The 26,855-nt window shown below is 39.1% G+C and overlaps 1 protein-coding gene across 1 annotated transcript in view; it reads left to right on the top strand.

Moving 5' to 3' along the window:
• The window catches only part of LOC102225648 (beta-1,3-N-acetylglucosaminyltransferase manic fringe-like), a 30,391-nt gene extending 16,396 nt beyond the window's left edge, over positions 1-13,995 (top strand). Inside the window, exons 5-9 of the mRNA XM_023334066.1 lie at positions 2,233-2,386; positions 5,159-5,244; positions 6,189-6,354; positions 6,448-6,533; positions 8,589-13,995. Of these exons, the coding sequence (XP_023189834.1) occupies positions 2,233-2,386; positions 5,159-5,244; positions 6,189-6,354; positions 6,448-6,533; positions 8,589-8,649 (553 nt within the window). The 3' untranslated portion in view covers positions 8,650-13,995. The remainder of the gene's footprint in view (positions 1-2,232; positions 2,387-5,158; positions 5,245-6,188; positions 6,355-6,447; positions 6,534-8,588) is intronic.
• The last annotated feature ends 12,860 nt before the right edge of the window (positions 13,996-26,855 follow it).

The following is a 26,855-nucleotide window of genomic DNA, read 5'->3' as shown; positions in this document are numbered from 1 at the left end:
TGGATGAGAGAGGGAAACCCGGAACAAAAATAGCTTTATAGCGAGAGCCGCTCTGCAAAAAAAAATCCCATGTCCTTCCAGAGCTTTTGTGACGGTCCAAACTCATTTACCAACACTTGGAGGGAGGAAAGTGTTATGAGCTCCACTTGTACATCTATGTGTTAGTAAATTAAAACTGATTTTTCTACTTTTTGTAGTCAGGCCTCCCCGCATTCTGTTAAAGAAATGACACGAAGAAGAAATGCTGCTCAAGTCTTCCACGCAAGTTTCTGAAGTCCAACAATTTATGATAATTTTTAGTACGATGGAATAAAACCAAAGTCAAAATGTCTTTCTTGTATTATCATTAGAGGAGATGGAGGTTAGGAAGAATGGGGCTGTCTGAAATGGAGTTAGGATTTTCATTTTTATATGTAAATATAGCGGCGTTTAGACATTTACATACACTCATTTTCAATATTACATTTGTTTTAGGTTTGTAATTATGTGTTTGAACTAGCGGTGGAGATTCGATTAAAATCTGTAAGGGCGTTAATTGCAAGGTCTTTAATTAATTAATCGCAATTATTCACATTTTAATTGAAAATCATGTATCAACCAAATAAGCAACACTTTCAATTCAGAAACCCTTTTTGCTACTAAACTGTTGAATAAGTAGACATATGAGCTCAACAACAAAGATATTTATGGTTTTTACTCTGTTATTTAGGTTTTTCAGTCATCAGACTGGTGCAAAGTTTTATACCCATCATTCATGGAACGCCTTTGAAAAAAATACTTCTTTTGAAATGTGGACGCTGACATTGGAGACGTCTGTGTTCACTGCTACATGTTTAGCATTGGGATGGTATCTCCGGCGATAAGCTAATTCCTCTGAGCACAACTTTCACACAACCATAGTCTTTTCCGGCGTCCCATCACATAGTATTTTGAAGCAAAAATTAAACGCTTCTTGGCTCACAGAGGGTTAATTTTGTTGTCAATTACTTTCGTTTGCAAATGTTGCTTGTGCGTCAGCTTTACGGTTATACCAGAAACAAATGAATACAAAGGTTCCAGCTCAGGATTTTTTAATAAGAAAAAAAAAGTTAATTTTAAATTTTGTAACACATTTAATAAGCAGCCAGAGGTATTGAAGAACGTTCTAGATGGTTTTAAAAATCCACACATGGCTTGTGTGAATTAGTTATAGGGACATTTAACCAAATGTAAGTATATTCAAGGACACATTGGAGTCTGTATGTATATTCTTGACCCTGATTGGATTAGGCTTTGGAAACTTGTGTTCCCAATCACTGTTTCTTTAAAATCAGTCAACTTCTTTACAGCATTATGATTAATCCCTTTAAGACCCCTAAATCACATGACATTCAACTCCATGATAAATATGTACGTGTCTAATTGGCACAGTGATATCAAATTTTAACTTTAAGGGAACTAGTGTTGATGTCTGAATTCAACAGTAAAGTTTTATCTCTTCAAACTACAAAAAGCTAAGAAAAATATGTATAATAATAACAGTCCCACAATAGATGAAAGCAGCCATTCTGAGATTTATAGCCACGCCTCTTGGTTCTGAAATTTATAATCTATCTTCTATAAATGGAGTTATATAAATTATATATATATATATATATATATATATATATATATATATATATATATATATATATATATATATATATATATATATATATATATATATATATATATATATATGTTGTGCAAAATAACCCTTAATGTGGTTTGGTGTGAGTTTTCTGTTTGCTAATACAGTACTGAAGTCTGCTGAGGACTTAACATGGTTCTCTGGTAAGAAAGCAATCACAGAGGAATAATTGGGGCACTAACTGGAGATGGATTATAATGCTTATGTTCTGTTTTTCCTCAAGATGAATAGGAGACAAACTAGCTGCTCCAATAACACTCTCAAGACAGCAACTTTTTTAGCACTCAAGGATCTCTAGCATACAAATCAACGGCTCCATAGTGTTCACACAATGTCAGTTTGAGCTTAAAACAATAAATGCAAAGCAGTAACAAAAAATGTACTATAAAGTTTTACTGTTGACTTCAGTCATTACTTGGTTTAGTTGCTGAACATTGTCTTCTTGGTAGTGCTGCAAGAATGAGCCAACATAGTGAAAAAGCACTTTTGAAAGCGTTAATGTGCCTGGCTGCAAATATCCAAATAGGTGTAAGTTTTTTCCCCTTTGTTCTGCTTTTCTTCAGGTGGTTTTGCCACGTTGACGACGATAACTATGTGAACCCAGAGGGTCTCCTCTCTCTGCTCTCAACGTTCCCCCAGGAGGGCGATATCTACGTGGGCAAGCCGAGTCTGGACAAACCCATCACTGCTCACGAACTGCTGGACGGAAATAAAACGGTATGCTGACTATTTATTGTGCTCTTCGCCTTTTTTATTTATTGAATTTCAGCCCTGAGACTTTAATACCTTTGCCATCTTGTAGTAATACATTAAGAGATAAAGGTGACTAAGACTAAAAATATATTTATTTTAAATAAATAAATAAATACATAAGTCAGTAGCATTTTGTATATAAGAAATATGTATTGAAATAGAAAAAAAAACTCTTGAAGGTTTGTCACAAATTTTCTAGGCAACATAGCAGTGGTGGGCACAGCTAGCTAAAACGTTATTTCCACTAATTATTAACATTAACTAAGTCTTAAAGCAAGAATGAATAAAACTCAAGCCTGGAAAAACATTTTCCAACATAATTTAGTGGATGAGAGACTAACTAATAATGACAGTCTATGTACTACTTGATTTTATGTTGCTTTTTGTGTTTTATCTTGATCCTGAGCTAGACATGCTTAATATGTCTGTAACTTAACTTAACAGCCTTTTAGCCCCGTTGAAAATCAATAAAATGCTGAAAAGTTAGCCAAAGGTTAGCAGATTAGTAGATGTATGCTAACCAGTGTAACATACCGTAGTATAAATAGTTAAACACATAAATACCATAATTTCCGGACTACAAACCGCTACTTTCTTCAAACACTTTGAACACTGAGTTGCGGCTAATAGACGACTTTTTACCAAAGGCTGGACTGCTGCGTGAAGTGGACAGTCAGCACAACAACGAATCTGTTTAGAGACCAACGTGACAACGAGAGCGGCAACAAAAAAGAGAGACCGACAAAATGTGTCACAAAGTAACGCTGAGGCTGTTTAATTCAGACGCAGAAAAAGAGACTTTCTTGGTTTTAGTGTGAAGATCACTGACTTTTCCCTGCAGGCGACTGTAGTTCACTTTGAGCAGCCATGTTACACGCACCATTCGGAAAAATAATTAATGTTGCGTTATTGTGTATAATACCAGGAAGTATTTCATTAAAAGTCTATATTATATATATCATATTATAGACAATATGCAGTTCGAGGGCGTGGCTCTTTTATTCCGGTCGGCTCAGTAGTCTGAAAAATCCTGCCACGTTTTTATGAACTTTAGTCATGGTACGTAATTTCTTTAAAATATTTAAATATTTGTAGCAGTCATTCAAAATCCATGAGTTTAGCCACCGGGCACCAGAGAGGAGGAATGCAAATAATTTGTGTTTGTGACATCCATCGGCTCTCCTGAGGAGCATTTTTGAGTGATTAGTGTCTGATTTGAATGCACACAAAAGCAGCGCTGCACACAAACAATGAGGTCTCTTTAAATACACAACAGGTGCTGGGTGTCAGGATAGTAATGAGCATAGATCTATTCATGTCGGCGTGTGTGTGGGGGGTGAGGGGGTGGGAGTCTGTGTGTTTGTATGCGCAAATTCGTCCACAAGCTAACAGAATTAACGCCTATGTTGCGTTTAAGTGCATCATGATTTCAGTAAGCTCTCTGCACTTTTCAATCTCTTGTTCATATCTCGAAATTGCTCTCTTCATCTCTTTGGTGTCACATTCTCTGCTCTGATTGCATCCATTTATATTGAAAACAGATCTTTATTAGTCTTTGCTTCCTGTTACTCTCCTGCTCCCTCTCTTTCCTTCCTTCTTTAGCTCGCTCATTCTCTGGAGGAGAAAATAAAGACAAATGTCAGGCTCCTCTGCCTCTACCCCTCCCTTCTCTCTCCCTCTATCTTTTTTTTGGTATCTAGCTGTACGTCTCTTTTCGATTTCCTGGCACTATTAAGAAGCAGCGGGGGGATAAAAGAAGGAATGGGGGGGAGAGAGAAAGAAAGCAGAGGAAAATAAAGAAACAACCAAATTAAAATAGGGGCTAGGATGAAATAGTGAAGGAATGGTGTAAGCAGTTTAAAATTCAATGAAAGTAATTCACAGAAAGTATTGCATTTCTGAACGTATACGGTGCCAGCAGTAGCACTCATATTCCTTGAAGTTTACATTTTGGCTAATTACAATCTGAAACTTTAATGAACTTTATTAGGATTTACGGTAAAAGACAAACTCAGAGTCCTTCACAACTTTGAAGGACAAAGATGTCCGTATAAATAAAAGGTTGCAGTTTGACGTGCATTTGTATTCAGTCTCTGTGAGTCAATGCTCTCAGAACCACTTTTCCCTGCAGTTACAGCCGCAGGTTTTTTTCTTTTTTTTTTTGCAGTACGTCTCTTCCACATTTGCACATGGAGAGACTGAAGTTTGTACAACAGAGCCAGCTCAGGCAGACCGGATGGAGATCCCCTATGCGCAGCTATTTCCAAGTGGATTTAGGGTGGAGTTTGACTAGGCCATTCGAACATGAATATGTTTAGCTAAAACCGTTTCATTTTAGCTCTGGCTGTATGTTTAGCCTTGGTGGGCGGCCAAGCTTTGTTGCACTTTTTAAGTGTTCAGATGATGAATTGAACTTTACTCCTGAAAGCCGCAGTATGTAACTTTCACAAAATATGTTTGTTACATATTTGTTAAAACTGTAACCATTTTGTGACAGTATAATGAGAGAAAGATAATCTGTGTGTGAAAAAAAAAAAAATCTAGTTCCATCCATTGATTTACTCCCACGACCCTACAGCCAATTAATGGGTGAATTTAAATGTAATGAACTTAACACTTGAAGTGAATGCATTGACATTGTTTACTGATATTCTGCAAAATCTAAAAAGCTTTAGTCCAAACGGTTACTTGGATGTTGTCGTTTGTAAGTTTGTGCGTCTTTATGCTGTCTGTCAGGTGAACGTGCGGTTCTGGTTCGCCACGGGAGGTGCCGGGTTCTGTCTGAGTCGAAGGCTGGCAGAAAAGATGTCTCCTTGGGCCAGGTACAGATAAATATAAAAAAATGTGTGTGTGTGTGTGTGTGTGTGTATGAATGTACTTATCTGTCATGAACGCCACCATGAGTGTGAACACAGGCAGCTAAGCTAATGTTGCTGGCAAGGCTGAAACGTGTATTGAAGGCAGGTTGAAACATGACATGTCATCTATCAAACTTGGTAACTGTTTATTCATGCGGCTTACACAAGTGGTTGAAAAAACACATTAGCTTCCTTCACACAGAATTACCATGGAAACTTGTAGCCACAGCTATCACATTCAATGGTAATTTAATTAAACAGGACTATTTTATGTAGTTTCACAACTATTTTTTCTGTCATTTACTTTGGTCTATGCAGAAAACATTGGGGATCAATCACAGTTAACATGGGATCTGGTTGAATTCTGACTCAAACATTGGGGAGAATTAATTAATAGAAAATCAACTATTTAGAAAAAAGACCCAAAGACTTCCATTCTTTTTTCTTTTTTATTATCACAGGAGCGCGCAGCTAATATGATCATGCATGTTCCTGCAAACACGAGAGTTCTCGAACAGGATAGCAAGTGTTTTTAGCTGTATTAACCTGCAGCTTGATTTTTATTTCAGGAAAATAAACTAATAAACGTATTAAACAGCATAGGGCATAAAAGAGGAGTCCTAGGTAAATCTCTGCTGTCTGCAAGACTGTATTTATTCTGCATTCAAAGAGGTGAGACTAATGGCTGCCCAGGGCTACCTGTTGGGGGAATCAGTCCAAAAACACTAAGTACTGTGGGGTAAAAAAAAAAGGTCAGCACTAAAATACAAGTAATGAATAGTTAATAGACCACAAAATGCAAATTCACCTGAAATGCCCCTCTACAATAAAAGTTGAACTTTTCGGGGAGCAAGTTTTCACCTAAAAGAGCAAAATTCAAAGTTCTGTAAAAACGCAATCTCTTCCAGCGGCCCGCACTTCGAGCGGACATCGGCCAGAATCCGTCTCCCGGACGACTGCACCGTGGGCTTTATCGTCGAGAAGATGCTGGGCGTCGCCATGGTCCACTGTCCTTTGTTCCACTCACATTTAGAAAACCTGCTTCTAATAAGTCAAAGAAGCCTCCCGCAGCAGGTACGGCGACACACAATCCCCGCCGAACGTGCAGAGACCGACTCGGCTGCTCCTTCTCTTATTGCTGCGCGTATTTGCATTTGTTCTCTGCAGGTAACCCTGAGCTATGGGATGTTTGAGAATAAGATGAACAGCATCGAGGTAAAGGGAAGCTTTTCTAAGGAGGAGGACCCCTCCAGGTTAGTCTCTCCTTCCATTCATTTGCAAATGAGAAAGATATGTGAGCAGTGTCCTACTGTCTAAATGAACGTATTCAGTGTCTTTGAATTCCACTGAAGCCTCGGGCAGCAGCTGTGTGGTCTTGGTGGGCGCGCACGGTGGACCAGCAACGTGTGAGAGAGACTCAGGCTGTTTCTGTGAACTGTTGAACTTCCTATGGCTCGTGTTTGCTAATGTTAAAATTGTTCAAGTCATTATGGAAAGGTTATGGTGCAGAAAAAAACAACAAAAAACAAAACATCGCCTAGAGCTGTGCTTGTACTTTCCTGATATCTGGCATGTTATTTGAAGTAAATCAAATTTTAAAAAACACAATTTGGGGATACTGGGAAAATTTCACTCACACCAAGCTGCGGTAATGGCATGTTCATGAGAAAATGTTAAATGCATGAGATATGTTAGCCTTGAGGTGAAGAAGAAGCCTTTCCTGCTTTTAGAGGGCAGGGATTGTAACAAGCATTATTGCAGAAGATGTTCGATGACCATGAAGAGAACTAGAATCAAGATTCACACTGTGGAAGAACCACAATCCTGGTGTTTATGGATCTCAGCCCAGCATTCAATTATAGCTGATGTTTTCATTAAACATAGAATTGCCCAAACTCAATTTATGAAAATAAGTTGGATTAATGAAAGCACAACAATTTTGGAAAACCTCATGTTTTTCCTGTGAGACGTTTTTGCACTAGGATGAGGTGTTTTTTTTTTTTTGGCCGTATCACAATAGATTCATTTAGCAAAACTGTAACGGAAACACTTCTACAGTACTGCACCACGCGAGTCACGTGATCGACAGCCCGATGTTACTACTGACAAAAACGACGCAGAAGACGACCGTAAGCAGTAGGCGGATGATGGTTTGTTTTTTGTTGTCTTTCGGACGATGTGCAGCTGGCTACACCAGAGCTCTCACAGCATCACACAGTTCATAAAAAGCTGTGTGTCATTCCAACATGTTGAATCCATAGCTCTGATGTAAAATGACCGACTACAATTTCCCCAAATCGTAGCCGCTCCCAAGTATAAGGACTTTGTCACGCCAACGCCGGAATAAGACACCAACGTCCCTTCTGATTGGCTCATCGATGATGAGCGTGTGCGCCACGGCTGATTTATGAATATACTTCATTCATAAATCAGCCAAGCATGTAACTGTTTACATTCGCCGCTGCCATGACTTTTAATGATGACTTTTAGTCATGTGAACAAGCTTATTTATGTGTGATTGTAATTTAATGCCTTATTTAATGGAAACACCGTAATTGCAAAATTGTGTTTTTTCGACATTAGCACAAAATCCACAGAGATCTGCACATATTTGTAATAGAAATACAGCTACTGTTGACAACAGGTATATTACTGGAGTCACTGGAGAACTGGATCAGGCTCTCTGCTACAGTACTTGACTGGTTTGAGTCTTGTTTAAAACACAGGGATTTAATAATTTTTCATCAGAGTTGACAAAAATCACATGTGGGGTTCCCCAAGGTTCTATCCTGGGGCGTCCCTATTTGTCACCCTACATGCTCCTTGTAGCTCAGATAATAATAGCAAACAAGATAATTACCATAACTATGCAGATGACACACAGCTCTACATTACAAGGATAGATGCATAGAACAAATGGGTGTCATAAATTTCTTCAGTTAAGTAAAAACTAAAAATAAGCTAATTATTTTTGAACCAATGGATGTGTAATAAAGAGTCAGCACCCAGGTACAGCTATTACTGCTAGAAACTATATTGATCAGACCTGATATCTGGGTTTGAACCTTCAGGGACACATAAAGACAATTACAAAGCCAGCCTTCTATCACCTGAAGAACATTTCTAGGACCAATGTCCCAGCAAGATGTTGAGAAAAACATCCATGAATTAATCTGAAGTTACACTGATCACTGCAACACTATCCTCACAGGTCTGAATCATTGTCAGGTTACAAGTCAAGCCATTCTGCAGACTAACATTTCCAGACCTGCCGGCGTTGACGTGACTCTTTACTCTGTTTTCTGCAGGTTTAAAACTGTCCACTGCATCCTGTATCCTGCCACCAGCTGGTGTCCTCCGGTCACTTGAGAGAAAGCTCTTTTCCTGCTGGGTAAAAAGAAAGAATCGTTCCCTGGATGTTTTTTCTTCTGCGCAGAGGGGGGAAAAAAAACCATGATTTATTTTCATGGAATACAGAAGGAACTGGGGTCGAACCAAATATTCAACATGATGAAACTGCGTCCTCCCACAACTCATGAATGCGTTGCATGTTCGGCGGAAAGCACTGTAAAGACATCTCCTCTATTCTTTCGCTGCTGTTTTAAAACCTGCTACAAAAAATAATGTTTTGTCTCTTTTTACTTTAACTTAAGCACTTACTAAAGGGAACAAATGTGATTTTTTTGTTTTCAAGATTTTCATGACTTCTTGGCAGAGATTTCTGGATAATAATGTTTCAGTTTAACAGAAATGACTTTTTTTTAATGTGAATTATGCTTCTAATTGTCAACAATGTTCATTAATCAATGCGGGCAGCAATAAAGTAATGCGAGCCGTTACGGGTCGAGCCGACGCGCCGTCGTGGTGTGTTTACTGTTCTGAAGGAGATGTCGTCCTTGCACCTACAGCATGAAGCCTGCACACAATGAACCGCCTTGACTCACATCTCCCTCGGCCAAACCTCTCATCCTCTCCTTTATTTTCTCACTTCCTCCCTCCCTCCATCCCTCCACCCCTCCATCTGTCTCGCTGCCCACCGCTCCCACCTCCTTTCCGTTTGCTACGCATCAGCCGTATTCCTGAACGCCTCGAGGCGGAGAGCGCCCGAGAGCAAAACGCTCTTCCACTCTTCCCTGATTGTCATGTTTATTTTTTAAATTCATCCCCCCACCCTCACCTAGCCTCCGCTCCTTCACATTGACAGCAAAACACTCAAGGTGCGACGATGAGAGCAACCGACGTTCCCGGTCTCCTGTTGAGAGAAGAAAGCGGCCTGCGTTCGCAGGGAAAGGAAATCTCATCAAGTCGGACAGGTCGGGTTCAGAATACCAACGGCGCGATGATATGCACGCAATCAGGCGTCAGGGTAGGAATGAACGGCGGGGGCCGTGCGAAGAGCACCTGAGGAGAGTGATGACACCGCGCTCGCCGGCCCGTAGTTTGCTTGTTTGGTGTGAATGGAGACGTGATGAATACAAATAACATTGTCGGAAGCGTCCGGGTCTGACCTTGCCTGCAGAAGACGGAAGTTAGTTTGGAGAGAGCGTGTGACTTTAAGAGATAATGATGGAAGCATGAAGACCCACTTGAGAGGAGTAAATAGGAAGTTGAGTTGATGGGAAATGTAAAGTCGATTGATGGGAAAAGTGCTGTTTTTTTTTCCTCCTACATTTGTTTAATTCAGTGTGTTTCACATTTTATCAGTGGGAAATAAGATGTTGAAGTATGGAAATGTTTAACTGCCAGAGCTTGGACAAAAATTCAGACAACTTTCAAGTCATAGCAAGATTTTTAAGAAGTTATTACGAGACATATCTCAGTAAAATTTAAAAATCTTTCCTGTAAATAAGACCGATTGTAACAAAACACTAAGACAGTAACATCTGATTTTTTTATATGTCATCTAGAAGAAACGGGGTAAAAAGAAGAGACAGAAGTCGTCACCTGTCAGAGGAGAGTGTCGTTACATCTCATTAAAATTAGAAAGTTTTCTTATTTCAACGAGTTTTGTATCTTGTTATAATGAGAAAGTTTGTCGTGTTAACTAGTTTTGGATCGACAGCGATAAAGTTTTCACATTTCATCAGGTTTTGCAGCTATAATGAGAATTGTTTGCATTTCAACAGGTTTCTCTTTAAAACGAGAGTTTTCTTGTTTTATTGAAAAACCTTCTTGTTATAGTGAGATACCGCTCTTGAATACATTTCCCAGCTCTGGCAGTGAAACGATTCCACACTAAAGAGCTCATAGTGAAGATCTTTAAAGGTAAAAAAAAAAAAAAGTCACGTTGGTGATTGTCATAATGGAAAGGGAAATGTCATGAGCTCTCAGGATAATCTGGATGTGTTGTACGTCTTTATTTGGGGGGAGAATTCAGATTTCACCCATCAGATTTGGTCTGATGGGTTTGACTGAGACATATGTTTGAAAGCAAAGTTATTTGAGAAACAAATCTTTGTTTTTGTGTTTGTGTATATTTTATTGTTAAGGCTAAGGATGGCAAAAAGTGATGAGTATATAATTCATGCCTGCGTCGAAGCATGTCGCCTCGAGAATCACAAAGTTCACTGAAACCTCCGGCCTGCCTTGGCCGTATGCATTTAAACTATGTAGAATTTATCCTTACGTGACACCAGGAGCTTGATTTTGGGTTTATCAGAGAATAACAGTGGAGAGCAAAAAAGAACAAAGACACTTTGTGTTTCACAGTAAACATGTGTGATTAAGAGGATTTCTCAAATAAATCAGATGGACCCCTGAAACGTAAACGGCTTTCAGTTTACACACGGACCTTCTCAATGAGTTCTTCACTCTTTAATCTACTCTTGGAATGGATTTATATTAACATCTTCTTTAAAATGTGTGCAGACAAGCTTTGGCACTGCTACAGTTCCATATGTTCGTGTCATATACGCAACAAACTGTTTAAACGCAGATTGATGGGGTTTTCCCCCCTTCTTTCATTTACTAGGAATTACAGTGGCAGAAAATTCAGGTATTTAAAATGATGTCTAATTATATAACACTTATCCCTTTGCATAAATAAGAGATTTTTAAATTGAGTTATTTTTTTGTGGTCTGCTAATCCGTGAGGTCTCAAAGAAGCCTTCCCATGTGTTGTGTCTGCACGTCTTTCCTTTTAGCCCTTCTTTTGGCGGTGCCCAAAGGGGTGAGAGGTTTGTGTCCCCCTGCCCACTGCTTGCCTTTGACCCGAGTATAGTAGATTTAAGGCCCCTGCTGTCCATAATCAGAACTAACTGTGGGAGCAGGGGACCGGGTCAATTGGAAGCAGAGTGTTACAGCTGTCAGAGGAGCAGTGCCTCACTTCTCCTCTGTCCGTCACATTAAATCGATGGGGGCTTTTCAAAGGGCAAGAGAGGAAGAAATGATGCCCAGGAAGAATAAAATGATGGAGGAGCCAACAGGGGGACACTGACAGCTAGGCAGATTTCTTTTTTAATGTTTTTCCCTAATAAAGACGCAACACACATAAAATCCTCAAAGATTTGGCAAACCTTGAACAGCACGTAGGCATAACAGGCGATTCTCTACAGCTGCTTTTGTCCAGTTTATCCAGCAGGAGGTTCTCAGTCCACATCAGTGAATCTCCACAGGGCTTCCTTTTAAGCCATTTGAGGGTTTTTTTAAAAGGTATGCTGCATTTTTATTAAATATTTTCCCTTCTAAGGCTTCAAAAGCATTGAAAGGATTGTATATATTCTACAAGAATGAAGAGAATTCCTCTCAGAAGAAGTCATGTCAGTATTTCCTTACAGGCTTGGCTGGGGGAGTTCTCGCAACTTGTGTTATCTGGGAGGAACTTTTGTCTTGTGCAGTCTCATCAACTTGAAGCGGGTATGGTCAATGTGGAAAAGCACATTTCCACATTGTGCTTTTTCCACATTGTGCTGATGAAACTGGGAATAGTTTCCCGCTGGTGCAGACTGTCCAGACGTTGTCCTCAAATTGCCACTTCCAACTAAAGAACACATTGAAAAGCACTCTTGATAAACGCGAACACGCCTTTAGACCGCTGCCTCAGTGTACACAGCTACTGCATGACTGTTTACAGGCACTGCAAAATCAGAACATGCAACGCGCACGATGACCTTATTGTGTCGTATTCCCAACGATTTTAATTTTGTTTGTTTGTTTGTTTCTTAACATTCTTAATGTTTAAGCCCCACCACATCTGCTCTTAGGTCACACATTCATTTTTCTTTAGATGTTCCAAAAACTAAACTACAAAATTGTGATATTGCTTTTGTTGTTATGGCTTTTATTGACAAAAAAAAAAAAAAAATCCCCCAAAGCTTTAAAAATGTAACCGGGTCATTTTTATGACTGACTTTTATTCCTTGGCATTTGTTTGTTTTCTACATGTATTTTGATTCTACTACATCTACTACTGCATTTTACTGATTTCTTAAATTACTATACTACTTTGTTAGTCTTTACTCATTCTTCCTGCCTCTTTGTTTTGTGGTTTTACTGTATTGCGAATATTACTTTATTGCTCTTGAATAATTTTAGGCATTGCTGCGCAGCTCTTTTCTGAAAGTTGTATATATGTAAAATCAACCATAACATTCGTACCATGGTATAACCAGCGCTGCCTTTGGTATCAACATGTCCTACATGTGTAATCATCCTGTAAAAGTCATCAACTTACCCAACAGCTGGAGTTTTCTCACTCCACGACGTCATCTTGTCTGGTTTTCAGCGGCTGAAGTTTCTCTCTCTCTTCATGGTCCTGCGGGTCAAACAGTCCCCAGTAAGTGGACAATCTGTACTCCTCTGCAGTTACATCACCACGTAAGCAAGTTTGCTGTGGTTCGATTCTCAGTGTAGGAGTTCCTGGTCAACCAGGCAACCCATTACCTCCTGCTTCTGGAGTATTCCCAGTTTGTCTATCTAGCCTCTGGCCTTCCTGTTTATCCTGCAGGTCCTGTTGTTCATCTTGCACATTTTCTTGGTCATTAAATCTCTCATAACTCTTCCTGGATTGTGGTCTGAGTTTTGGGTCCAACCCATATGTTGCCTGTTTTTGCATTAAAAAAAAAAATTACTTGATTTTTGTATGTTAATAATGCATTTGCCAGGGGAAAGAGTTTGTGGATAAAGCTGTGGTTGGTAAGTAATTTTAAAGTACATTTGACTTTCTGTGTTTTCAGTTGTCGGGGTTTAAATCTGGCATGTGTGCATTTCTGAAAAGTAGACTTCTAAAAATGTGGTCAAACAATCATTTGGCAAGAAAAATGGTGCTAATTTTGGCATGATTTGTCAATTCAGCTACTGAATAAAAATATGAAATTGAGAATGTCTTATTCCAAACAGCAGTGGCAGAACATTCAAGATTACTACTGAACAAGACAGAACCTCGCCCTTCCAACACATGGCAATAACTTTGTCCACATTTGCTTCTTTTAGATTAAGTTTGACATTTTCTTCTCTTCCAGTGTCACCATTAGTGCCAAACGTTTTCTCTAATTCTTGAATGGTCCCACATTTAACCAGGCACTAAAAATGCAACACATTAAACCCAAATCGTTTTTGAAAAGTAAAAAAAAAGAATTCAAAGAATGGACTTTAAAAAGACAACAACTCTAGGCTCTGTAGGTTATTAACTATTTAGAACCTGTTAGTTTTTTGAACATTGTCTTTGGCGCTGTCTAAGAACTCTGTCAAATATGTTTAGACACTCTAAAACCTCTGTGCCAGTTTTGTTTTATTTGAGATATAAGATCTATTAAAGTGCTTCTGCGTCTCTATTGTCTGAAAGTCTCTTTGATTCACCCATGTTCATGTTCTTTGCTCAGTATCTTTTTGGTTTTTTTATGGTCAGCGTCACTCTTTTTACCTCATTTCCCTCCCATAAAACTTTGGTTTACTTAATTCCATCTTTCTATATGCCTCACCTTTTTTGTCACTCACCATCTTGCTGTCTCTCTCTACAGATCTGTTGTGTTCAAACAAGACATAAGCAGAGCTCACATGCAGCTCTTCTACTGCGAGGCTCTGTGTGACGAACTAGTCCTCGTTTACCATGACTGACGTCTGCATGTTAGTGTGTTACGAAACAATAGGATTGACTACGGATGACTTAATAAATGCCAAAGTCTTAATAAATTTTATCTAATTTGGATCAAATTGACCAAGTTGGGGCACCACCTGATTATCAGAAAATAATAGTTTGCAGTCTAAGTTAGTGAAAACCTACCTGGTAACGCCTAACATCAGCTCAATACCTTAACTTCTCCCTCCTTAAAAGGGCCTAATTCTGAAGGCAAAACTAATGATCATGTCTTTGGTTTGTGTTGATTGCACAGCATCCACAAACATAATCAGAATCAGTAAACTTGCTAAATGACACAATTTATTCTTTTTAATTGCAGTTTATCAGATTTCGAAGGACACGCTTTAAGCAGAACTGAAAATACGTTAGCATGGTTAGCATAGTTCACTGCTCCTCTCTACCGTTTTGACGTACTTACAAATCAAAAGACTGTTTTGAGGAAGAGTTTTCTCACTGTTACCTAGACAACTTGTTTTACTCGGTGTACCTACACTTGGAACAGATGGTCTCATTATGAACTCAACAAGAAAAGGAAACAAGCTCCTTGTCATTTTTTTTGGTTCTTTTTTTTTAAAAGCTTTAGCCAAACTTACAATGTTCTATTATTTCATATACACAGTATAGGCAAACTGTTCTGAATAAGGATCTACCCAAACTTTAGACTAATAGAAACAGAGGAGATGAAACAAGAAATATAAACATATATTCCAATAAGTGCTGTATCTACCATGCACTACAGAAAACATGCAAAGAGGTAGCGGTGTTTGGAACTAAGTTTTTAATAATCTGTAAAAAGAAATCTTGTACTTTTGCAATAAAAAAATCCAATCAAATTCAAGTAGGATAAACAGAGGCACTTCATCTTATCCCAGGCTGTGTTGTGTCTGTACGCCCCGGACGAGCCCCCACTACATCACACAGCCTACACACACTTACACTTACAGCAATAAGGGAAAGATTGAAGGGCCAATTACCGTAACCTTTGAAAATAAAATACCCATGTTTCACAGTTTTAGACCCCATAAATTAAATGTGATAGTTTTCCAAAAAAATACAAGCAAACTTAAATTTTAAAAGTCAGAAGGGCTTTTTAGTGCCAAGCCACTCGAATCAAGAAATCGCTTAAATAAGGCCTGCCTGTCATTGTTAAGTTGCCGAAAAGAGTCTGAAAAAGCAAGACCCTGTGCGCTGATGTAAAGGAATTCAACAACAGATAAGGAAACAAAATGAAATCCAGCCATTTGGGAACTATTTCTGAGGCAGTGGGAGTCCAGCAAACCCCAGTGAGAACAATTTTTCACAAATGAAGAAAGCATGAAATATTGGCAAACAATCCTAGGAGCAGCTGGCCAACCAAAATCAATCAGAGAGCACATCGACAAATCAGGAGGTCACGCAGGAACTCAGAACAATGCATGGAGCGCTGCGGACCGTACGGTAACCTTTAACACTGACCTCAAGTAAGGTCAGTGTTAAAGATTCAATGCTAAGATAGACGCATCCATGGGAGAGTGCCAAGAAGATACACGCCGCCATCCATAAACAACTTCTGTGCTTGTCTTATATTTGCTCACAAATACCTTAGAGATCTCCGAAATGTTTGGAAAATATACTCTGACAAAAATGTATGTATAACCGAACAGCATTTCAGAGGAAGAACGTCATACGTAGAGTGGAAAATGTTGTTACGGTTTGCGGCTGCTTCAGAACTCGGAACAATTTTCCATAATTGAATCTCAGGTTGAGTTTTGTGAACAGACTGAACGCTGGTTCACTCGGGAGTTTTCTACGTGTGAAACAGAAACAGAACCCTACAAAAAGTTACAAATTAAAAAATGATTCAGACCAAATGAAAATTGGTTCATTTGGTGTAAAAATCAACTAAAACTCACCAGCAAGTGAATGGATTAAAGCAAGAAAATGTGACGTTGCTTCAGAGTGAAGCAAAAGATTAACTGCCAATCATCAAAACCACTTAACTTTCTTGATTAGCTCCAAGGGCTGCAAATGTAGTTGACTTAGGTGGCAATTATTTATCCAAATATGGGCATGGACATCTTTTTCTCTTAATTTATGAAACAATCTTTTGAAAACTGCCTTTTCTCAAATTATCTTTGACAATAAAATTAGAGGAAATTTCTAACATTTAACTGTGTTAAATGTTAGAAATTTGTACAGTGGAGTTACATTTGGAAAGCCTTCTTATTGTATTTATTTATTCTAAATGTCTGGGGTTTTTTTGTTATTCCTTGCTGTCCTTACTAAACATTTTTCAATTTATCCCATCTAAAAACGTAGACTGGATATTTCGAAACAACCACGACGTGCTAAAAATGACAAAAGTATTTTTCATCGAACAGACACCGTAGCTGTTTGTAAACTAAGGAGGGTAAATTGAATATTTTCTGAAAATCATTAAATCTTCAGGGACTTTTGCATTGACAGCCTTGTACCTCTCTCTTCTGTTCTGGTTCCCTTTTTGAAGGATTTATCGCTACCAAGGAAATCTCATCAATACTTTAACAGATTATGTGTTGGAGTGCATCCTTTGCTTGCGCATTGTTCAGGCGCCTCCTTGTTTATATGATTTATTCATCCGTTCCCAGTGTATTTTATCATTTCTTCAATGTCACTCTTTTACGCCTATCATTCTCCCCTCAAAAATTGTTTTATCCACTTCCATCTTCTGTTATCTGCGCCAGCTCTTTTATTACTCACCGTCTCCTTTTATTCATCTCTTCGCTGCATGAGGAAAAACCACGGCCGTGTTGTTTTTTTGTGTTTTTTTACAGCCGCGTTACCCTGGGACTGTGCTCGAGTGCTTCCTTTTGTATGTTTTTGAATAAGAGTAATAAGAAAAAAAATCCACATTTGTCTCACCTGTTTCTCAATTCACGACCTTCTCGCAGGTGCTTGCGAGTATCTCCCCATCATCTGACTCATCTAGAGCGCTGAGGTCAATCCGAGTTTCTTTTTGATTAGGTTCAGTGACTTCCTGCGTTTCAGACTGGAGCTTCAGTATGTTTTTGTTGCCGTTCTTTTGTCGTCTGTCTTTCACTTTAGACTAACGCAGGAGCGTCAGACTCATTTTTCATTTTGGCCCATATCAAGTTCACAAATATCCTCTAACTGCCTGTTGTGGCTAAAGCTACCCATTAACAAACTTTAGCAAACTGTTAAAATATTAATAAATACTGTAGACTTCTCTGTGTGACGGCTATTTCTCGACTCACTACACTCTGCCCTGTTCTGAGGTTTCTCTCCAGACGTCTGGAACAAATACAACCATGAAGCGTCGGGTTTGTTACACTCTCTCTTCAAATGTAAGTTAGTCATTTTGTCAAAGTGTCACATGTCCATACCGGCATGAGGTAGCTACAGTCCTTTGTGACTGTGTGAGGAAGGAAGACTCGCTCTGGGTTGCCAGGGGTGATGGGATGGTTGACCCAGGCAGTCGTTAAGTGGACGGCTGACCTCTTTGCCCGTGGCGCTTCGTCTCCTTGCCCGGTTCAAGACGGTCCACTCGCGTCTCCGATCCTCTGTTTTCCACATCGTTTCCCGTTGATGGTTCTTTAGTTGGCGGCGCCACTGGAAGTACCGGTTCTGGGTCGGACTACTCGCTCATTTGAACTTTTGCACATAGCCGTTTCTCAGCCCACATAACTATAAAAACAGCTTGGATTTTGCAAAGGAGAATGGACAAGATTAAAAGTCATAAAAAAGAGACATGGAGGACCTGCTGGGACTGTGTCTGAGGGGGAAGCTGCTTCCACAAAGTATTAACTCAAGCATCCTTTCTTTCCAATTCACAGCTATGTGCTTTTCCAGGTCGGTCTACCACATAAAACCCAATTACAGAGCAATGTTGTGGTTGTAGCATCAAATAAATAAATCTGGTTACATGTTTGGCTGGTGTAACAAGGCCTATAAAAACTATTCACCCTCTTGGATGTTTTCCCTTTTTTGTTGCGTCTGCAAATGAATCATAATCAACTTTTTCACAAAATGTACGAAAACCCCCCAAAACATTTAATACCAAGGTGGAGACTATTTTCTACAAAATATTGACAATGAATTAAAGTGTGTAGCATAAAATAAGTTACTGCATAAATATACTTAATAAATACGGTTTATTAGTCAAATAGCTTTTGGTCCAAAAAAAACAACTAATTTTGTTGATTGTGATTGAATTGTATTTATTTTTTAACCAGGCCAGTTGATTTAGAACAGATTCTCATTTACAACAATCTTTTAGGAAAACATTAAACAGAATATCATACAGCAAACAAAAACTGTAACAGCGGCAAAAGGTTAAAACATCGAAAGCAGTGTGCATTTTTACAGGCACTGCGTTTTGCATAAACTGAGGGAAACCATACAATGTCTCAGTGTTTACTGTACATAAACACCTCGTAAAAGCCATAATTTCATGTAATTGATTACGAATCTTATTTGTATATGAAGAAGTGGAAAACCAACTTTTTTTTTTTTTATTATTATTGCTGGTACTGGCTTCTGAAGAAAAGCAAAAAACCAGAGTCAGGCAGGCAGGCTGGACTCAACCTACTTTTAACAGGAAAGAGCTTCAGATAAACATGGAAGCAGTTTTCTATGAATTTGTGCCAGAACAAAACAAGCCGGTGACGGAAATAATGGCGTGCAGTTTCTGCTCTGTTTTATACTACAGTATGTGTGTGCTGCGGGGTTTTTTTTATTCATGCTTCAGAGAGCTGCAACTGGTCAAAACCTTATTATCAAAATCCACCCATCTCACAGACTCTCACTATTTAGTCACCCATGGCATCTTTAAGCTTTTTCTTCTTTTCACTGTTTTCACTATTTATCTTTTCCTTCGTATGACTTCTCGTTAAATTGACAATGAGGCAAACACATACACACACACACACACCCCACACACACACCCCCACATGCTAAGGAAAAACGATATGTCTGACTTTTAAAAAAGTAACCCAGGACTCAATTCCATAAACATTTTGAATTATAGATAAGAGGGAAATGAAAACTGTAACGCCATAAAAAATAGCCCCAGCAGAAAGCAAAAGCAGCAGCCCAGAGCGTAACTGAAAGCTAAATCGGGGACATCAGTGAATTTATTCATTTTTTTTCCCAAACAAAAATCCCAAGTTTCTCCTGCGCGATCGAACACAAACATTCTGCTTCCAGGATAATTTGATCTTAAACTAGTAGTTTGACGAAATCAAAAGCCAGATAGATGTTCTCTTGAAACTGAAAGTTTAAAAAAATAACTATAAACCCACACAGAGAGAGAAAAAGAGAGAGAGAACTGAAACCAGATGTTTACAGCGCTGTGTAAAAAGACGAAACGCTTTTCAGACTCTGCTTCAGGTCAGCTGGGATTACTAACATTATTTCTATTCGCAAAGACACAAATTTCCTCGATCTGTGGTAGAATTTGTTGTTACATTGTATGACCTACAAGTGGAATAATTTTGGTTTGCTAGAGGTTCCGGCTCTTTAGTCTGAACTGGTGTAACTGAGTCAGCTTTTAAGCCACTTTGTAGCCGATTCATCTTCCTGCTTATAGCGACCGTCAGTTTGAAAGAACCATTTGTGCTCAACCTTTAACCCAAGCGGCTACTTACAGACGTTACCCCAACTTTCCCACATAATGTTCTCTACTTATGATGTCGTCTTTGTAGTGAAGTGTGAAAATGCAACAACGGTCACTAAGGCCGAGCACTTCACTGTTGGGTTCATCGGATGACGGGACATCAAATCACCTTCTTTGTCCCTGAAGGAATTAATAAACTATAACCAGACTTTCTTTTTCTTTTTTTTTTTTAGCTTGAACCGGCAGTTTTATAATTTATAGGCTGAGTCAAAATCCTGACATTTGGGTTTGGTTTGTTTTGGCTTTAACATGTTGCACAGGAACACAGTGGCTTTGAGAAGTGCTTCTTATTATGTCGGTGTATAAATTTCACTAAAATGTTGTGAATTAAACTTTTCCAAAACTGACAGCAACCGGGACATCATCAACTAGGCTCTCTCAAATTGTTTAATAGGTACAGTAATCTGAATCTGTGACATTAAGAATTGCCAAAAAACTAAGAAAAAAAAATCTCTGTCATTAGTCTGGCATTAAAGCTGCAGAATGTGACTGTCATTAAAAAAAAGGGTTTTAGATGTAGTGTTAATACAAGATAACATAAACTATCCCGTGTTCATCCCTTCCCGCTTGCTCTTTGCTAAACTGCCACGAATGCTAAGACAAATTAGCATAGCCACCAATGATGGCGGATAAACAGTTTTCCTGTAATGGTAAGTTGTTTATCCATCATTAGCACATGAGCAGCGTACAGGAGGTTGATTGACAGCGCTAAGACCCTCCTCCAGGCTCTGATTGGCACCAGGGAGGTGAAACAGTGAAATTTTTTTCCACACATTACCTGTCTCATACCATACTGTCACAACATGATCGCACTTACAAAACACGGACAAAACATATTTTTGTAAAAGGTACATACCGTGGCTTTAAGCAAAGTAAAGGTTGTAGTAGAACCAGGCTGAATCAACAATCTTTCTGAGCAAGGTAGTTTCTTTAAAATTTGACTCCACCTCCGAAACTACTTTATTTTTTACTTTACAGTTAATAAAAACATTTCGCTCTGGGCCTGTTGAGAGCCAAGTCACACCGGCGGGACGCGGATCGACCGTCTGCAGTCGTGACACGTCGTTTTGACCCGCGAACAGAGAAGGACGGCAAAAACCTCAGTTCCTCCGCGAATAAAATACTCTCTCCGATTAGCAGCGAGACCTGCTAGTGGGTTGAAAAGACAGATTCTGAATGCATGCTGGAGGCATGGAGGGGAAGGGATTCAGTTGGGGAATGGTGATAAGTCCTATAAACAGATGGCGGAGGACGCTGGGAGAATTCTCTTCCCATCATGAAAGGCCCACCAAGCACAAATCTCCAGCTGTGAGGCGCACTGACAGCAACCGCTGAAAGGCAGCAGCCTGCCAACAAACACCCACTAATTAATAGAGAGAAAGAAAAGCCTGATTCAGAGGCGCGTTGAATGTAAATAAGAGAGCACGTGGCCTCGCTCTGGTGGGGCGAAGGAGGTCCGAATACCGTCGTCCGCATTTGTCAAATGGTCACAGCCAGTTTCTGCATGATCCGCAGGATTGGATAGATTCAGAGTCTGATCACCAGTGACAGGTGGGAAATGGAGGGAGTGGATTTCCAGAGATTTCTTACGCCGCTTCGGTGGTGGAGGGTGGAGGGGGGGGGGGAGCGCGAAGGAGACAACGAGGTGCAGAGTGACAGAAACAGCCATGCAGAAAAATGGAAAAATTACGCCAGAGAGGGACTTGTAATGGAGAAAAAGAATGAAGACAGGGGTAAATGGGTGGGTAGGAAAATAGAAAAAAAAGAAAAGCAAAACTGAAAGAAACACCAGATGTAAATGAAACAAGATCGAAGATGGAACATGAGCAAAATGTACAATGCGGCGTTTATCAAATCTGCACAAATATGTTGCCGTACTTCTTGTTTACAATATCTGAATTGATCATTTTGCCTTGAAATCATTTGTAACATGTCATGTTACCCTGCCGCGTGCTCGTTCAGCGAAAACCAATTTGAAAAGAGAAAAAAAAAACACAAAAAAACCCCAGACTGCTTTTCTGTGTGTGTTGATATTCTCTTTGCCCTCGCTCCCCACCCCATTCACCACCGAGAGGCTGCCAAGTATACAACGAGCAAGCCAATTTTAGATTTAATTTCAGCTCAAATTAATCCAGAAGCAAGGGGAGTTTTATATAAAAAAAAACAACAAAAAAAACCCAGACTCTGTTGGATTTCCAAGGATTAGCCTCTCCGCTCTGCCGCTTTCTGTACGTGACTGATGCTTGACCAGGAGCTGACGTTCTGCTGCAAACCGTTTCCTCCGGATTTCTTTTCATCCGAGGGTCTCGGATACTAGAGATGAACTTCTTGCCTCGATTGTTGCCTATATTTACGTGGGCCGAAGCACCGGCCGTTCGTTCCGTGTTCATCAGACAAAAAGAAATCTCTGAAGAGGGGCCTTTGAGGACACGAAGGCTAACAGAGTTGTAAATGAAAACATTTCATTTCGGCTCACCGGTTGGCAACTCCAGAGCGGCGTTAAGCTCGGCTGCCTGTTACTCTGTACGGGCCCCGTCTCTTAACGGCTGTGACGAATAAAGCCCAGCGGTGGCGCTTCTTGCACGGATGACGCCCTGGGCAAGCGCCTCTTTGTGTTGCCCCGGAAACCAGGCAAGGCACAGGAATAAGCAGCAGAAAAATTTAAACTAACAGAAAAGTTTAGAGACTTAATTTACTAATTGAGTGGCTTTTGTCGATCACTTTTGCAGGCGATTAATAAAATGGTCCGCTGCTAAAAATGAACTCATACAAATATTTAATTGTGGTGCTCAAAAAATAAAAAGAATGTTTGTTTTTCAAGGAATATGAATGTTTATGCAAATAGGTATGTTACTCATTTTTGCTAAAGAAAGTGCTGCTCTAAAATGATCATATTTAATCGGGAAGTCAATGCAATTCTTTAATTCCAAATTTATTATTATTATGCTCTTCAGATTAGAAGTACTTGAGTTAAAACTCGCAGTTTATTTAGGTCATGTTTTGAAGTATTGCCTCTTCATTTATCTTCTTAAAAGTTAGCAGCAATGTTATTGTGAGCAAAATACCCCGTGATGGCAAAAATAATTGTATAGACTCAATAATCTCCAACAGATAAATTGCGGATATTAATACAGTGAATGCAAAAAGAACCCAATATAATTATAGTAAAAAATATTCAAACCTGCTTACATGTGAACATTTGCATGCAAAATGCCATGAAAGCCCACGAACTGCACTCACACTGCAAATACATCAAATCCTACCAAATGTTGTTGGTCTATCTTTTTGTGCAAATATCTTTGTACACTTGAAATAAGACAAACGGACAGGCAAGTAATTTTTCAGAATGATATTGGAGCTGATATTCAATAATACATTAATACTGATAAAAAAAAAAAAACTAGTTATAAGTGAAATAAAATGCCAATGGAACAATCATTTTTTTTGCCATATCATAAATTAAAATATCTTATTTCACTGGCAGATTATTTCACTTACAGCTAGTACTTTTTTAATAGAAAAACATTTTTTTTTTGTGGCCCCCAAGAGCTTTTAGGGTTTTTTTTTGTTATTACTGGCTTATGATCTCTCTCTTTTTTTGAGTTGTAGTTCTACGCAGAATTCCAACACCTGGCTCTTAAATGTATTTTATAACCCAAACAGCTGCATACGTTACAACATGTTTGCTCCAAGGAACATCTGGCGAGTAATCGACACTTTGACCGGAAAAAAAAAAAAAAGAAAACACGACAATTTTCAAACATGACAACCGCAAGCGACTGTCGGTGTGGAGATGAAGGTTTTTGGTACGCAGGAACACAACAACGCGTCTTCAAAGCGACGTCTCGCGTTCCTTCCTCTCTGTCTGAGTTTGAACTTTAATTGTAACTTTATCATATATACAGTAAGTCTTCTGTCGGCGTACGTTTAGCCGATCACATTCTAATAATACCGTGACGACAGAAGATGGAAGGAAGTGTTGTGGGACTTCATTATGACCGTCGTCCTGGATGCACGCTGTTTTGTCAGCGGTAGAATCCCGAGCCACATTCTGGTATCAGATCCGAGGCGGCCCCGATTAAAGAAGGACAGGTCAGGATGCCCGGAGTCTGCCCCGGCGGGCCGATGACCCTGGAGTCCTCACCCTGCACTTTACTTTCACAAAGGCGTCCTTTGTGTCCAAATGTGACTGTTATGAATTTAAAACTAAGTGTGGGATAAAGCTCAAGTGTCACCAGACTGACAAAAAAAAAAGAAAAAAAGGATGACCTCTCATTTAAATTTAAATTACAGTAGCTGCTGATCAATACCAGATTTGAAATGAAAACAACCTCTTGCAATTTTTTTTTCTGTCATTTCCATTATTCACTTCCCTTTCGCTGTTTAAAAGTGTATATACCTTTGCAATATAAAGATGTCTTTACTGTGTTTTTCTGTAGTTTGCTTCCTCTAACTGAGCAAAAAAAAAAAAAAAAAAACATTAATGGGAAATAAATGAAAACCAATTAAATCGAGCAAAAAAATAAAGTGCTGAAAAAGAAGCGATAGTCTTGAAATCCTTACGGGTGTCAAATTTTAATATTAAACTAGTCAAAAATCACAAGAATGTTTTTACTTTGGTATAGAGGATATGAGATTACCTAACTGTTAAACCTTTTCACTCACAAACAGACACTTGTAATTGGACCTGTCACAACAGGTGGACGATAAATTGTCCCAGAACGTATTGCGATAAACGATAATATTGTTGCTTTGAAGCCATTTATTGTAATCGTAATACCATAATAATGCAAGAACACATTCTCAAGGCTCAATAAACTTTAAATTGTAATGAATATTTAAACACTTGAACTGGGAGACATTTCAAATATCTAAAAATAAATAAGCAAAAGAACAGAAACAACAAATTAAATGAATTATGAAGTCTGCGTAAACAAAGTTATCTCCCAAGGAAAGACCAAAGCACCAATCTGTAGACTTTTATCATTCAGTTTTTGATTAAAAATAAATAAATAAAAGAGAGAGAGAAAACAGAAAAACGACGACTAAAGGAAAAAAAAAATTATTCAGTTTCTTTTATTGTGCGATTAATTGATTTATTGTGACAGGCCTACTTTTATTTGCTTCTTGGCTCAATTGCAGTAAAGTATCTGGGCTGGATTTCAAAATCCTTAAAATCTTAAGCCATGCTACATCTATTCAGAAATGACCACTCTTGTTCTCTTAAAGATTAGAGTGGTTTAATGTACATTGCATAGTGTGGAGAAAAATATTTTTGCACTCTGTGTAAAGAAATCATAGCTTCAAAAATGACTAAAGGTGTACCTCAAGGCTGAAGTTCTTGGTCCACCTCCTTTCAGATTTATTTTTTAGTTTACATATAAAGGATTTCCCATATCTGTGTCTTGTTGCAGGTTTCCAGATATGATCTGATTTTATAAAACTAAAATGCCATCAAAACCCATTCAGGGTTCTTAACAGAAATATGAATTCAATGTCATTTGTAACAACAGTTAGTGCATCTTTTAGGTTTTTGTACCAGATGAGCAACTCAGAGATGGTTTCATCCATTTCTAACCAACAGCTACAGTATATGCGCAGTCGCCGGTGAACACACACACACACACGCACGCACACACCCACCCACACACACACACACACACACACACACACACACACACACACACACACGCACACACACACGCCCACACACGCTCTCTTGCAAACAACTTGGCAGGTGGTGGACCAGCAAACCAGTGAGGCATTAAAACAGACAATCACAAATGTGTGTCCCGTCGCACAGAGACACACGAAGCTGTCCTCTCTATACACAGATACGATTCCTGCCATATCTTCAGATTGCTTCGCATTCTCCGTCTCCTTCACAGCCCTTCCATCCCTGCTAATCTCTCTTGACATTTTTTCCCATTTCCCTGCTCCGCTCCAGCCCCACAGATGCTGCCGTCATCCTGAAACGTCCCAGCCAAGAGGCGGTTATGCATCCCCCTTTTGTCGGGAGGACAACGCATCTGGACCTGAAGACAACGTGGAAATCTACCTGAGTTATCCACAGAGGACAGTGGGGAGTCAGGGTTGTTTGAGTCTGTGGCCACTTTGCTCAAGGATAATCAGTCACTCTGCTTTAGCAATAAAAAACAAAGTACACCGGGGTTTCAGGCTGTTAAAAGATGCTGTAACTAGTTTATTGCGGGCTCAATTTCAAAGTCTGTCTCAGAGCTTCAAAGGGTTTACTTTTCCTTACGCTCCAGTGATCGCTTAGATACAAGTTTAGAGCACACTTAGAAAGTCCAGAGAATACTTATACTTATCCAGCATCCCAGAAGTCCAGAGGATACTTACTTAATTACACTTATTTAGCAACCCAGAACAGGGATTAGAACTTAGAGTTCAGAAAAACGACCTTAGCAACTACTTTTTAGACTCCTATTATTCCAAACCAGAAAAGGCATTAGACCAGAAGATACTTACTTATACTGATCTAGCAACCCTGAATACGAGTATCTAGTTTATTTACTTTGGATCATTATTAGCTTTTTCTTCTTTTGCTCTTTTCTTTAGTTTATTCTGTTTGTATTTCCTTTTAATTCCTTAAAGCACTTTGTATTATTACCTTGTTGCTGAAAATGTGCTTTATAAATAAAACGACCTTTACCTGAAAAAATAAACCTGAATCTTCCAGAAAGTTTTAATAAAATAAAATAACATCCTTGCCGCTTATGTTAAACAGTGGTCACAGCGGCTCCACAAAATACACTACATGATATATCGGTATTTTTAGATCCTCACATTTGTAGTCTGTCCTTGTGATTTCAGAACTGATTCGCC

This window comes from Xiphophorus maculatus, chromosome 5, assembly GCF_002775205.1.
Source record: "Xiphophorus maculatus strain JP 163 A chromosome 5, X_maculatus-5.0-male, whole genome shotgun sequence".
NCBI lineage: Eukaryota > Metazoa > Chordata > Actinopteri > Cyprinodontiformes > Poeciliidae > Xiphophorus > Xiphophorus maculatus.
The sequence above is the reverse complement of the archived record's forward strand: the minus strand, read 5'-3'. Positions and strand labels throughout refer to the sequence as shown.